The following is a 14,936-nucleotide window of genomic DNA, read 5'->3' as shown; positions in this document are numbered from 1 at the left end:
TTATGGGATACTTAACTGCCCGCAAGAGCGAGCTTATTCAAATGTTTCGATAAATACAGCAGGGCTCGTCTTTACCAATGTAAGGGACTACTGAAAAAAACTCAAAGAATTATTGAAAATTCAAAAAATAATTTCAAAATCTATGCAGGTTTTCAATGATTTGTGGGCCATATTTGACCCGAAGTCAGTTGAAAATAATTGAAGTCGGACCCAGGGGCGTCATCAACGTTATGGTTCGTGCCCCGATTAAGATGTTGATCTATGGCTGTTATAATAAATTTAGTATTCGTGAGATAAGCATCATGGCCCCCGGAATAAAGGGATCTAAAATTCATGGAAGTTCAAAGAGGGGAGGGAATTCATGGTAGGGAGAGAAGCTGGAATATGAAAAGGGAGGGTGAAAGTCGTTGAAGGGCGAGGGAAAGTGAAATACCAAAAAACAACTAATGGGTGGGGGAAGAGGGTGAGGGAGAAGATGAATTATAAAAAAAATCAGTAGGGATCAAAGTTTATTGCAAGGCGAGCAGTATCGCCAATACGCATCTAGACGCGTGATTCACGCATCCAAATTCAATTTCACTCCAAATTTCGTTGAGGAGTAAAAATACTAATTCAAATTTTAGGTTAATTTAATGGAGGTACAGTGGGACTAATAAAAAAAAATATCCCTCTTTTTACAAAAATACCCCTTGAAAATTTTGGAAAGGAGTGAAATTATTCTCCAAAATTATATTTTCGGATAACACTGAGAGCGAGGGAAGCGGTGGTACCAGGAAATGGACCAATTTGGGGGAGGGGGGTGGGAATTCATAAAAAGGAGAAGGTAGGTAAAATACAAAAAAAGCTATGTGGGGGAGGGGCGGGAATTCACAGAAGGGCGAGGGAAGTGGAAATACAACAAAGGGCAATGGGGGGCGGGGGGACAAATATTCGTAAAAGGGTAAGAGAAGGTAAAGTACAAAAAGAACGATTGGGGGGGAGGGGAATTCACAGAAGGGCGAGAAAATCGAAAATGCAAAAATGAGCAATGTTCATAAAAGAGCGAGGGAAGCGGATATGCAAAAAAGGTAATGGGGGAAACAGAATTTTATAGAGACAAGTGAAGCTGAAATATAAAAAAAGAGCAATGGGGGCGGGGGGAACGAAAATTCATAAATGGGTGAAGGAAGCGGAAATTCATACAAATATACAAATACAAATACAACGCCACATCAGGCAAATTGCCCAACGAGGTGGCTGACTTAAGAACCTCATGAATCCCCGAGCCATTTTTTTGGAGGCCCTACCTACTACTGCTACACCACACATGCACCCCGCCCTAACCCCCCCCCCCCGCGGAACCCCCAACGAATCGGTACATGCGGGAATGTGCGTGTACGTGTAGTGAAACCTGACGTGAAGTTTTTTTGTTTCTCTGTAATGCTTGTAATGTGTAGTGCTGCCATCTGCCACCAGTTTTTCTAACTATGAGTAAAGTGTTATGATTGAATGATTTATCGTTGTAGGACTGTTGCTCTCTGTGGCGAGACTTTTTAACGGGGAGATCGGCTTGCATTCGCGCCTTGCAGTTGGGAACCACAGAAAACAAACTTCAGCCGACCACAAAAGGTAATGGGGGAACAGAATATTATGGAGAGGCAAGTGAAGCTGAAATATAAAAAAGAGCAATGGGGGGGGGGGGGGGGAACGAAAATTCATAAATGGGTGAGGTAAGCGGAAATTCATAAAAGGTAATGGGGGAACAGAATATTATGGAGAGGCAAGTGAAGCTGAAATATAAAAAAGAGCAATGGGGGGGGGGGAACGAAAATTCATAAAAGGTAATGGGGGAACAGAATATTATGGAGAGGCAAGTGAAGCTGAAATATAAAAAAGAGCAATGGGGGGGGGGGGGAACGAAAATTCATAAATGGGTGAGGTAAGCGGAAATTCATAAAAGGTAATGGGGGAACAGAATATTATGGAGAGGCAAGTGAAGCTGAAATATAAAAAAGAGCAATGGGGGGGGGGGACGAAAATTCATAAATGGGTGAGGTAAGCGGAAATTCATAAAAGGTAATGGGGGAACAGAATATTATGGAGAGGCAAGTGAAGCTGAAATATAAAAAAGAGCAATGGGGGGGGGGGAACGAAAATTCATAAATGGGTGAGGTAAGCGGAAATTCATAAAAGGTAATGGGGGAACAGAATATTATGGAGAGGCAAGTGAAGCTGAAATATAAAAAAGAGCAATGGGGGGGGGGGAACGAAAATTCATAAAAGGTAATGGGGGAACAGAATATTATGGAGAGGCAAGTGAAGCTGAAATATAAAAAAGAGCAATGGGGGGGGGGGAACGAAAATTCATAAATGGGTGAGGGAAGCGGAAATTCATAAAAGGTAATGGGGGAACAGAATATTATGGAGAGGCAAGTGAAGCTGAAATATAAAAAAGAGCAATGGGGGGGGGGGAACGAAAATTCATAAATGGGTGAGGTAAGCGGAAATTCATAAAAGGTAATGGGGGAACAGAATATTATGGAGAGGCAAGTGAAGCTGAAATATAAAAAAGAGCAATGGGGGGGGGGGAACGAAAATTCATAAAAGGTAATGGGGGAACAGAATATTATGGAGAGGCAAGTGAAGCTGAAATATAAAAAAGAGCAATGGGGGGGGGGAACGAAAATTCATAAATGGGTGAGGTAAGCGGAAATTCATAAAAGGTAATGGGGGAACAGAATATTATGGAGAGGCAAGTGAAGCTGAAATATAAAAAAGAGCAATGGGGGGGGGGGAACGAAAATTCATAAAAGGTAATGGGGGAACAGAATATTATGGAGAGGCAAGTGAAGCTGAAATATAAAAAAGAGCAATGGGGGGGGGAACGAAAATTCATAAATGGGTGAGGGAAGCGGAAATTCATAAAAGGTAATGGGGGGAACAGAATATTATGGAGAGGCAAGTGAAGCTGAAATATAAAAAAGAGCAATGGGGGGGGGGAACGAAAATTCATAAAAGGTAATGGGGGAACAGAATATTATGGAGAGGCAAGTGAAGCTGAAATATAAAAAAGAGCAATGGGGGGGGGAACGAAAATTCATAAATGGGTGAGGGAAGCGGAAATTCATAAAAGGTAATGGGGGAACAGAATATTATGGAGAGGCAAGTGAAGCTGAAATATAAAAAAGAGCAATGGGGGGGGGGAACGAAAATTCATAAAAGGTAATGGGGGAACAGAATATTATGGAGAGGCAAGTGAAGCTGAAATATAAAAAAGAGCAATGGGGGGGGGGAACGAAAATTCATAAATGGGTGAGGGAAGCGGAAATTCATAAAAGGTAATGGGGGAACAGAATATTATGGAGAGGCAAGTGAAGCTGAAATATAATAAAGAGCAATGGGGGGGGGGGGAACGAAAATTCATAAAAGGTAATGGGGGAACAGAATATTATGGAGAGGCAAGTGAAGCTGAAATATAAAAAAGAGCAATGGGGGGGGGAACGAAAATTCATAAATGGGTGAGGGAAGCGGAAATTCATAAAAGGTAATGGGGGAACAGAATATTATGGAGAGGCAAGTGAAGCTGAAATATAAAAAAGAGCAATGGGGGGGGGGGGAACGAAAATTCATAAAAGGTAATGGGGGAACAGAATATTATGGAGAGGCAAGTGAAGCTGAAATATAAAAAAGAGCAATGGGGGGGGGGGGAACGAAAATTCATAAATGGGTGAGGGAAGCGGAAATTCATAAAAGGTAATGGGGGAACAGAATATTATGGAGAGGCGTGTGAAGCTGAAATATAAAAGACATAAATGGGCGAGGGAAGCGGAAATACATAAAGGAGCATTTGGAGGGGATTCATAGAAGGGCGAGGGCGCATGCATTAACACAAATGGAAAAAAAATTGTCGTGGGCCTTCATTCATCAGTTCACACAATTGTCGAGGTACATTATTATAGGGCCCCCCCCCCCCAAAAAAAAAAAGTTCTCAGAAATAATTTGTTTAGTAACAACATTTGCATGGTGATAATCAACGAACATGTCACTCACTTTCTGTGAGCAGCATTCAAGCATTATGTAAATATTAAGATCATCTTCAAAATGGCTGTGGAACTTGACGATATTTCGATGACTCAGTTTCTCGTGAAGACGAATTTCTTTCAATATCTGAAAAGAAAGCAAACAAAAAAATAGCAAATAATCTTTAAAAATCTCATCAATCTTCTCTCGCCATTGAATATTTTCAAAAACCTAAAAATAATGGGCCTCCAAATGATGGGAAATTATTATTATCAGTCTGAGGAAGTGTCTGCAAAGAAGAAATCGATATGAATATCCTTCCGTATAGCCTTCGGAAGATAATTTGTTTCATGCGTGACCTAATTTGAAGCATAAATAAATTTTCACACAAAAAAAAATATTTTATTAATAAAATACTTTTTTTTTCTAATACTTGAAATATTTTCTTTTTGAAAAGACAATATTTTGGTGTTTTTAGTTTTTCATCGTTGAAAAATACTATCAAAAAACTTATATATACGAAATTTTCCATTATTAAATACAGGGTGCGCTAAAGTGAAATATTTTAAGAATTCTGAATATTTCTGAATATTTATTCCGAATATTAAGAATTCTGCTAAAGACGCGATAAAAGACTAAATAGAATATCCTATAACTAATAAAATACATATTGAATTGGAATAAATTTGTTTTGAAAAATTAAAGATCAATAAATAACTTTAAGGATTCTTGGGGCCTTGTTTGACTCATTGGGCCCCGTTCCCCATTAACATGTCGCTGTCTTTTTTTTACGTGAATTTTTTTGCATTTATTCATAGTTTTTGGATGTAAAAATTTTAGTAAAAGTGACGGGGAAAAAATGAAATTAATTTTTTGAATCTATTTGGATTTTTTTTTTTTTTTTTTTTTTTTTTTTTGCCATTTCGCTTCATAGCAGCGACGGTCTTAAGAGCAGCATGAACCCCTCGCCCCCCAGAAAAGGGATAATTTGAGGCTCTACCTTGTTAAAAGTGACTGTCTACCCATTTATGTGTGTAATCTCGAAAATGCAACACAAAATAAATAATGTAAATTAGAATAAAATTTAAATTGAAAATTAGTAAAAAAGAGGATTTTTAGGCCCTATTTGACTCGCGGTCTTTTGCCCCTCCCCCCAGCATTCCCCGTTAAGAAGATGCCACTGCCTTTTGTACATTAATTTACATCGCCGCTGTGGTGGTCGAGTGGTTATAGTGACGGACTCGCGATGCGAGGATCCGGGTTCGAACCCCACAGTGGTGGTCGGCTGAAGTTGGTTTTCTGTGGTTCCCAACTTCAAGGCGCAAATGCGAGCCGATCTCCCCGTTAAAAAGTCTCGCCACAGAGAGCAACAGTCCTACAACGATAAATCATTCAATCATAACACTTCACTCATAGTTAGAAAAAACTGGTGGCAGATGGCAGCACTACACATAACAAGCATTACAGAGAAACAAAAAACTTCACGTCAGGTTTCACTACACGTACATTCCCGCATGTACCGATTCATTGGGGGTTCCGCGGGGGGAGGGGGGTGTTGGCGGGGTGCATGTGTGGTGTAGCAGTAGTATGTAGAGCCTCCAAAAAATGTCTCGGGGATCCATGATGTTCTCAAGTCAGCCACCTCGTTGGGCAATTTGCCTGTTGTGGCGTTGTATTTGTATTAATAGTAGCTTTTCGTTGTGAAATTTTGGTAAAAGTCACGGCAAAAACCAAATTAAATTAATTTCTTGAATCTATTCGTGATTTTTATTTTTTATCGTTCCGCTTTAATGCAGGGCAGTCTTAAGAGAACCATGGACCCAGGGCCGTAAGTAGGTTGGGGTGACCGGGGCACTGCCCCAGGGCCCCGAGCAGAATAGGGGCTCCAAAAAAAATTAACACTTATTTTGCATAACAGCAACCCTTTCAAGAAGGACCCCAAGGAAAAGTCTGCCCCGGGGCCCCGAAAAGGCACACTACGGCCCTGCATGGTTCACCAGGAAAACTGATATTCTGGATATATAGGAAGCCCCCCTACCTATATAGCTGAAACGAGAGAGACTGACAACTAATTCACATATTCACTCTCGAAAATCATGCAACAAAATTATAAACGTAAATTAGAATGAATTTTTATTTTAAAAAATTCAGGGTAAATAAATAATTTCGAGGATTCTTGGGGCCCTGGTTGACTCTTTTACGCGTTGTTCTCCTCAACCCAGTGTTTCTCAAAGTGTGCGTCGCGGCTCCTAGGGGCGTCACAGTGAGCTGGAGATATTGATTTGTGTGCAAACGGTCAAAAATTAGTTAAAGAAATTTTGGTAAAAATCACAAATAAAATAAAAGTAATTTTTTGATTCTATTTGTAATTTTTATTTATATTTGCCATCAATGCTAAGCCGTCTTAAGACAACCTTGGATCCCCATGTAACGCAATATTTTGAAGCCCCTCCCTCGCTGAAAGTTCTACCAATCCACATACTTATTCTCTACAATTATGCAACAAAATAAAATACGTTTCGAAATGAATTAGAATAAATTTCTACTAAAAAGCATTTCAAGATTAATTAAATAACTTTGATGATTATTGGGGTCTTGTCTGACTCATGGGTCCGTTCTCCCCCAACTTTCTCCATTAAGATGCCCCTGGTTTTATGTATATGAATTTGTTTTCATTTATGCATCGTTTTTTGTAGAATTTTGGTAAAAATAACTGGAAAAAATGTATTGAAATTAAATTCCTGATTCCATTTGGATATTTTTCTTTTTTTTTGCCATTTCGCTTTAATCTCAAGGGCAGTATGGGGGCCTCGGTGAAATTTGAGGCTTCACCCTGCTGAAAGTAACAACCTACCATTTCAATGCTTACTCTCGAAAATTATGCAACAAAATAAATTACCTAAATTAGGATAAATTTTTAATAAGTTAAATTCAGGATTAATAAATAACTTTAGGGATTCTTGGGGGTCCTGTTTGAGTCGGGGCCCGCGAAATCCCCTTTTCTTCCCTATTAAAAGGACACTGTCTTCACGTACGTGAATTTTATTCATCATTGTTGAAGATAGAAATTTTGGTAAAAAAAATAAACAAATTAGTTTTTTGATTATATATTTGCAATTTTTATTTTTATTTTTCGCCATTTCGCGCCAGTGCACGGCCGTCTTAACAGCAGCATGGACCACCCCGGGTAAAAAGATTTTCTGAGGCCTTACCTAGCTGAAAGTGACTGCCTACTAATTCACACATATATAGCCTACTCTTGAAAATCATTACCGAATTTCATTATTACGAGTCCCCGGGCCGTACTCAGGTACGCAGGGTCATCTTAACGCATGGGCCCCCCTGCGCATGTCCTGGGACTTCAGGTGCTTAGGGTCTCCATAAGATCTTGCACTACGATTTTCGAGAATAAAAGGTAGGTAATAATTCCTGTCAGGTAGAGGGAAATCAGGGCATCACTTTGTACGGGTCCCATGAGGCTGTAAAGGTTACTTGCGGGTGGGCCCAATGAGTTAGGGCAGCAACGCTTCAATGGCAGTGCCGTCTTAACGCACGGGCCCACACAGGCACGGCCCGGGGACCTCAAGAGAAAAGGGGCATCAGAAAAATTAGTAGTTGAATTTTTCGATAATTTAACAGGTGGGGCCTCAGTGAAATCACTTGGCCCGGGGACCCATAATACTCTTAAGATGGCCCTATTCAATGGTGCTTAATATAGTGGAACCTCTCTATTAAGGACACCCACAGGGATTGAAAATTGTGTCTTGTTGTGGGGAGTGTCCGTCAATAAATTCGGAAATACATTCAAGCCCTATTCCAAGAGATTCCAAATAGTATCCGTTAACGGAGAAGACCACTGCATGTTAGATCCGGGGAAAAAAAAATCTTTTGAAGAAAAACTTCAGAAATGTAAAAAGTCTCCGGCAAAAAATGGCAATTAAACCATAAAAAAATTATGACAAACACAAAAAATCGCATTTTTTGTGGCGGATGTTTCCATATCGACCGAAATGGAAACATCAATGACCGGAAACACTCGACCAACACGTGTTATATCGAAATAAATACGCGTCACAGTCATTCGAACACGTAGAATAAACCCAAGTGTGTTATTATATACACAAAGATAATGATAAAGTGGCCAGATCAAATTGGAAGAGCGATGACAGAGAAACACCATCTGACACGTTATACGTACACGGAAAACGCTTTGCCAGAGACAGGGAGGGCCAAAGTGGAACGAGAATGAAAACGTGCTCTAAACATGCTTATATGCGCAGCAGCATATTTCAAACATGAGTAATACCCCAAGAGGATTCACACCATTGCCGTGTTTTGCGAAGCGAGTAGTATCCGAATTAAAAGCGGTTGCGAAGTGCGAAAACAGCAATTGCTGGTTGCCCGGATGGCGAATGATAAATCATCGAGTATCTCATAACACTTTCTAAAACTGTTCTCTCTCTTTGAATAAATACACAAACACACACACTCTTTGAAACTGCAATTCTAACATATCAGGGACGCCGGAAGCTGTAACAAGGGCAGAAATTTAGAAATGTAAACCAGAGCCGCCCTTAAGGGTGTGGGAAAGGTGCAGTCGCACACCGAGCCCCGCGCTTTGTGGGGCCCTGCACTCACGGTTAATTATTGTAGGCTTTTAGAAATATTCTAAGATTATTTTTTATTTTTTAATTCTGGATTTTCACCCATTCTAGAATTATCACTATTTTCTGAATTTTCATGTGTTCTGGAATTTTTTTTTTCATTAAGTTCTGAATTTTCATCAATTCCGGAATTTTTTTCTACCGATTATTCTGTATTTTAATAAATATTCTCTGTAGTTATTTCTTCAGTTAATTCTGGATTTTCATCAATTCTGGAATTAATTCTTAAATGAATGCCGAATTTCCATCAATTCTAGAATTATTTCTCTTTCAATTATTTTTAATTCATCAGGTCTATAAAGTTTTCATTCGTTTCGGAAATTGTTTCCTCTCATGAGTTGAACGTTACCATCACGGTGCTGAATTTCCATCATTTTTTGTGTTAATTTACATTTAGTTGTGCGTTTAAAATTTTTTGCATGGATTTTTCTCAGCATTCCTGCATATTCTGAAATAATAGACGCCGATACCCTTCCCCCCCCCCCACAAAATGCATAAAATCGGGGTGGTGGGAGGGGGGAATCCAAAACATTTTGGTTCCCCAAAATTCTTGAGGCGCACCTGGCCTCACTATTATTTTCGAACCGGGCCCCGCGTTTGGTAAAAGCGGCCCTGATGGAAACGAAAGCAAGAAATTCAGAAAAAAAATCCAAGTGGGAAGAAATTGCGAAAAGAACAAGGTAAATTTCGAAATAAAGTCGGGTGAGAGCCGAAATTTAAAAAATGGCAAACGAAACTGAAATTTAGATATAGGACGAGAAAGGGCAAAAACGGGCAAGAGAGGGGCAGAAATTCAGGGCAAAATAGTTAGGGGGTCTCATACCTTTCAACATGGTGAAAAACTATATTCTAATAGAAATATCATGAAAAAATACTGTTTACCCATTGATATATTTCAAATTTTTTACATATTTTTTGATTATATGTGCTATCCCATACTGATATAAAATTGTAAATATCTCTGGTACGTGAATTTTTGTAAATTTTCAAAAGAATGCATTAAAAACATCTTCCGCGTATGATAAAATACTATGACATCAATGTAAATGAATAAAAATCAATTCAAAATACATATAAAGGAAACTTCAATTCATGAAATGAAGCAAAAGTTTGAGATGTCATTGAGTCAATCTTATTTAAAATTAAATTTAAAAACGTTTAAAATTTTGAGAAAATATTGAGTCAATGAAATCTCAACCTTTTGCTTCATTTCATATGAACTAAACCGTTTTCTTTATTTTTCATAAATTTTTATTCAGTTACATTGATGTCACGGTATTTTATCATGCGTGCAAGCTCTTTTTAATACACTTTCTTTGAAAATTTACAAAAAATTAAGTACCCGAGATATGCAAAACTTTATACCAGCATAAGATAGCACATACAATCAACAACATGTGTGAAAAATTTGAAATAAATCAATTGTTATATATATATAATATTTGTAATGATATTTAAATTCGAGCACAGTTTTTCACCATGTTAAAAGGTATGAGACCCCTTAAGCAGAAATTACGCAAAAAAGCAAGGGACGGGTAAAGTTTTTGAAAAACGGGCTGGAGAGTGCTAAAACCTAAAGAAAGGGCAATGGAAGACAAAATTCTGGCTAGGGTAAAAGAGGGGCAGGAATTCAGGAAAGGGTGGAGAAAAAATATTGGGAAGGGGCTTGTAGGGAGGAGCAGAAATTCGGAAATGAGAAAGGGAAACAGAAATTCAAAAAGGTGAAGTTCGGGAAAGAGAGGAAAGAGAGCGAGGCAGAAATTCACAAAAAAGCAATTCTTGAAATCATATCAATTCATTGTTGCTTTTTTCCTTGAACGAATTCTTGAAAGTAGCAGGGATACAGGGTGTCCCAAAAATTTGTAAACAGCTTAAAAATTCAGGGGGAAAAAAATTGAAAAAATTGGTGTATTTTTGAATGCGGTTTTTTTTTGGTACAGAAAGAAATATTTCAAATTTTTGTCGACAGAGGGCGCTGCACGATCGACTTTAAAAAAAAACACACACACACTTCACGAATAGTGCTTTACCCAACAAATGGTTAATATCACAATGAAAAACGTATGTAAGCGGCAGTAACACACCTCCTCGTACACCCTGCATTTTGTAGGACTGTGATTTGAATAATTCTAGTGATTTGCTTTCGTGCAGCTCTCATCTATCGACAAAAATTTGAACTACTTTTTCTTTCTGTACCAAAAAAAAATTCTCCTTTGTGAGAACTTTTTCACAAACCTCATTCAAATTTTCCAATTCCTCCAATTCTTATGAATTTTTTTACTTAAAAATTTATGGGACACCCTGTACATGGCACATTCTGCACCCTTTCGTGAGATAAATAACTTTTCAATAACTCCTTATATATATATTATTTAGATTTTCATGATAAAAATTTCATCTTAATGAATATTTCATTCTGGTTTTTTTTTTTCATTTATTAATTGAAGAGTGGGGCCTCCACTAAGTGCAGGGCATGGCCGCTAACACCCCCTAAGGCAGAAGCCTTCAACCTTTACCTAGTCGCGAGCACTCTTTGCCCATCACCAAAAGAAGAGCACCTTTACGACAAGTTTGACATACGAATGCATGGCATCAGGATGATTTCAATCCTTCAATACAATTTGTACAAGGTGGTTTAGTTGGAAAGTTGATCAAGTGCTCGCGAGCACCAAATCGGATACGAGCATCGAGCACTCTGGATACTTCAGGGAGCACCATGGTGCTCGCGAGCAACGGGTTGAAGATACCTGCACAAAGAGATAAAGCTACGTTCAACTCGAATTCTAAGAATTTCTCGGAAAACACCATGATATCGAAATTGCCGAAAAAATAAATATGCCGTTATATCCGAGTTTATTGCATTTCATGGACGTTAAAACTTCATAAAAAATATTCTCAATGGAAACTACCGATTGTTGACGTTATACTTAGCCCTTTTTAAATTATTCATTCCAATTGTAACGAGCAAAATATTGATAATGCCAAAATCTCATTCGCGTTCTACGAAAATGAGCGTCTCTCTGCAATAATTGCTGCCACTCTCTCATTACTGATGCAATAATGACCATTTCTCCACCTACTAATGACTGTCTTTTCGACTAAATTCTATTATAGCATCCATTTGACTTCAAAACACGAGGGATGACTATAGAAACCGTGAATCGTAACACTACATGCAGCGCTGTAGTTTTCAAATGGGAGTTACTATAAATGCTTATTCAATGACTTAATATATTCATCAAAATGTCCTCATAAAATAATAAACTGCATTATTAATCCTTTTGAAAATTCAAATTCATGGCTAGAATTGAGTAGCTGTGAAATTAGCGACAGAGTCACCCTTAGGGGTGTGCCTCCTTAGGGTGTGTATCTTTCTTTTATTCTGAATTTTCACCCATTCTAAAATTATTTCTTGCATTTATTCCAAATTTTCATGATTTTCATTTTTTGAATTTTAAATTCTCCTCTCTCATTAAAAACATCTAAGGCCAAGAGGTCCTGCTATCATATTACACCGGGCCCCGTGAATCGTAAGGGCGGTACTGGGTAGCATCGAGATGTAAAGTAGGTATAAAATACGTGGGGGAGAGGGACAAAATATTATTACAAATTTTTAAAAAATAATTAATGTAAAATTAATTAATTGGAGTGTGAAGGTGTGGTTTGTGTAGTAAAGTGTAGAGAAGGGTGGGTTATTCCGGCCGAATACCCTAATCAAGGCCGTCTTAAGGGTAATTCTAACATTTTTGTGGACTCTTTTTAACTTCTTGCTTCTCTAAAAATTTCCTTTTCGTGGTGAAATACAACTGTTAAAATACCAAAATTAAATAAAATTTTGATGAAAAAAACACAAATTTAATTTTAAAAAATTCGAAACTAAAAAAAAATGATAAGGGGAACCCCTCTGTTTGACTTTAGGCCCTAAAAATTTTTATTCGGAATTTTTGGTTGGAAAATCTGCACTATATTAATTTCGATTTGGCTCGCAAACCAACGTTCGATTTAGTTGCACGCGTGCGTACAGTTTTCAGCTCGCAGAAAAAGTTCTTTAAATCTTGTATGTTACATAGTAGCGTGTTAATTTTGCTGTTTGTCATTCCGCGCAGATATCAAATTTTTATACGAGCAGAGTGGCAGCACATCCAAAAAACAACATTATGCTTGATCCACACCAGCAAGGCTACGCAGCTCCGAGATGCGCAGAATTGGTTTTCGGCAGCAAAATCAGTCAAAAAAAACTCAGATGCTCCCCAAAAACCATTTTTCGCGGCTCGGAGCGCTACGGGTGTGGATCAAGGTTTAGAGAGCTCACATTCTCTCGCGCTTATTAAATTTTATAAAGAGATATCATATACTAAAAATATGCACGAGTCTTGCGGAGTCTTATTACAAACTTTACGTCAGGTTGCACCACACGTACACACACATTCCCGCATGTACCGATTCGTTGGGGGGTTCCGCGTGGGGGGGGGGGTGCATGTGTGGTGTAGCAGTATTAGGTAGGGGCTCGGGGATCCATGATGTCTTAAGTCAGCCACCTCGTTGGGCAATTTGCCTGTTGTGGCGTTGTATTTGTATTTGTATTTGTAGAAACATATACACAGAGAACGATTACCCCGGAATCAAGGTTTTTTTAGAATACCCAAGAGGATTCCCCACAAGCCAAGACTGTTCTAATAAATTTATATGTTACGGTAAATGTGATAAATCCAGTCATTACACATAATAATCGGTTGTTATGCGTAATCGCCTAGCATTTTGGTAAGTTTGATAAATTTCCCTAAATTAATCATTTTGCTGGTGATTATGCAAAGTACCCTAGCGTCGTTTGTAACTTTAATAAGTACTAAAAAAATTATCACTTTTATATACCGTCGTTTATGCATAATACCCAAGCGTCGCATCGTTGGCAAACATGATAAATCATACTATATGATATACTATACGTAATTCATACATATATTGTATCATTATATCGGTGTATCGTAAAATTTGTTATCATTGCATCGGAATCCGACTATATTCATCACATATACTATAGACTCATTTGAAATTTTTTTTACTTTTATCAAATTCACGAATTATACTAGGGTTTTATGCATAATCGCAGATAAAGGCGATAAATTTAGAGTATTTATCAAATGTACGAACGACACTTGGATATTATGCATAAAATCTTCGGTAAAAAGGATAATTTTTTTTTAGTATTTATAAAATTTACCAACGACAGTTGGGTATTATGTAAATTCGCCGGTAAAAGTTATAAATTTATCAAACTTACCAAGACGATTGGTAAGTATGCATAATAAATGATTTATCGCATTAACCGTAACATATATACGACATTTTTGTTTTTTCGGCTAGATCCCTGTCAAAGAGATGAGGAAATGTAAATAGGCATTTTAGAGGGCTTAAAAATCATTTTCACACTGGGCCACGACATGCTTGACCTTCTTAATCTCGCCTCCTCTTAAAATCGTATTATTTTAGAAATGACAAGCCCAGATATTTTTAAAGCTGATTTTTCAATGGAAAAATTTCAACATCCCCCTCCAATTCTGCACCTGCTGAAAATCGAAGGAAAGCGTACTTCATTAAGAAGAGAATTCAGTGATTTCTACTACGCTGATGATCAGTGAAATAACTAAGCCGGAAAAAAGGATTAAGAGCATTGAAAAGAAATTAGCATTTTCATTATTTTGTCGTGCAAGAAATCTGAAATTATTTAGATTAGCCCTATGAAACGTATGTAGCGCCCGTTGCGGTAGACGTATTTCATTGAAACCTGGTATAAGCGTTATATTTGGCTCGAGGGAAAAGATAACTTTAATAAAAAGCTCAATTTTTTCACCTGGTGGTCAAAAATTGACTTTTTTTTTATTGAATCTGCGTTTTCCCCCATGGTCCATATATTCAGGGCCGGACTTAGGCAGGTGCGAAGGGTGCGGCCGCACCAGGCCGCTAAATTTTTGGGGCCGCAAAAGGGGATAGAAATGTTTTGATTGCATTTTGACTTCAATTTCTTAACAAAGCAATGCCTTAAAATTAAGTCCAAGATAGACACCTCTAAGGTTGCGGGCCTGGGTAGATAATCGGTTTTCTAGCCCCGAGAGCCCTAAACTTTCAAGTGCCTGGGGCGCACCCGCAATCTCGCAATTTTTTACTGAGAAGTGGAAACTTTTGTCCATATTTATTGCCAAATGGCATTTTTTATAACCACGAAGTAGTTTTACAGTCATTCTCGGGCACGAGTGTGAACCTGGCGGGCACCAG

General features: G+C 38.1%; 1 protein-coding gene across 3 annotated transcripts in view; it reads right to left on the bottom strand.

Moving 5' to 3' along the window:
* LOC149065524 (serine/threonine-protein kinase PLK2-like) overlaps nucleotides 1-14,936 on the bottom strand; it is a 127,799-nt gene that overhangs the window by 77,007 nt on the left and 35,856 nt on the right. For all 3 annotated transcript variants that reach the window (XM_089253742.1, XM_089253741.1, XM_089253743.1), the window contains one exon: nucleotides 4,030-4,146. In XM_089253742.1, coding sequence (XP_089109868.1) covers nucleotides 4,030-4,146 — 117 coding nt within the window. The remainder of the gene's footprint in view (nucleotides 1-4,029; nucleotides 4,147-14,936) is intronic.

This window comes from Pholcus phalangioides, unplaced genomic scaffold (assembly GCF_987345545.1).
Source record: "Pholcus phalangioides strain wild (caught in Gottingen) unplaced genomic scaffold, Ppha-v1.0 ptg000039l_1, whole genome shotgun sequence".
Classification (NCBI taxonomy): domain Eukaryota; kingdom Metazoa; phylum Arthropoda; class Arachnida; order Araneae; family Pholcidae; genus Pholcus; species Pholcus phalangioides.
This window is presented reverse-complemented; position numbering and strand designations above follow the sequence as displayed.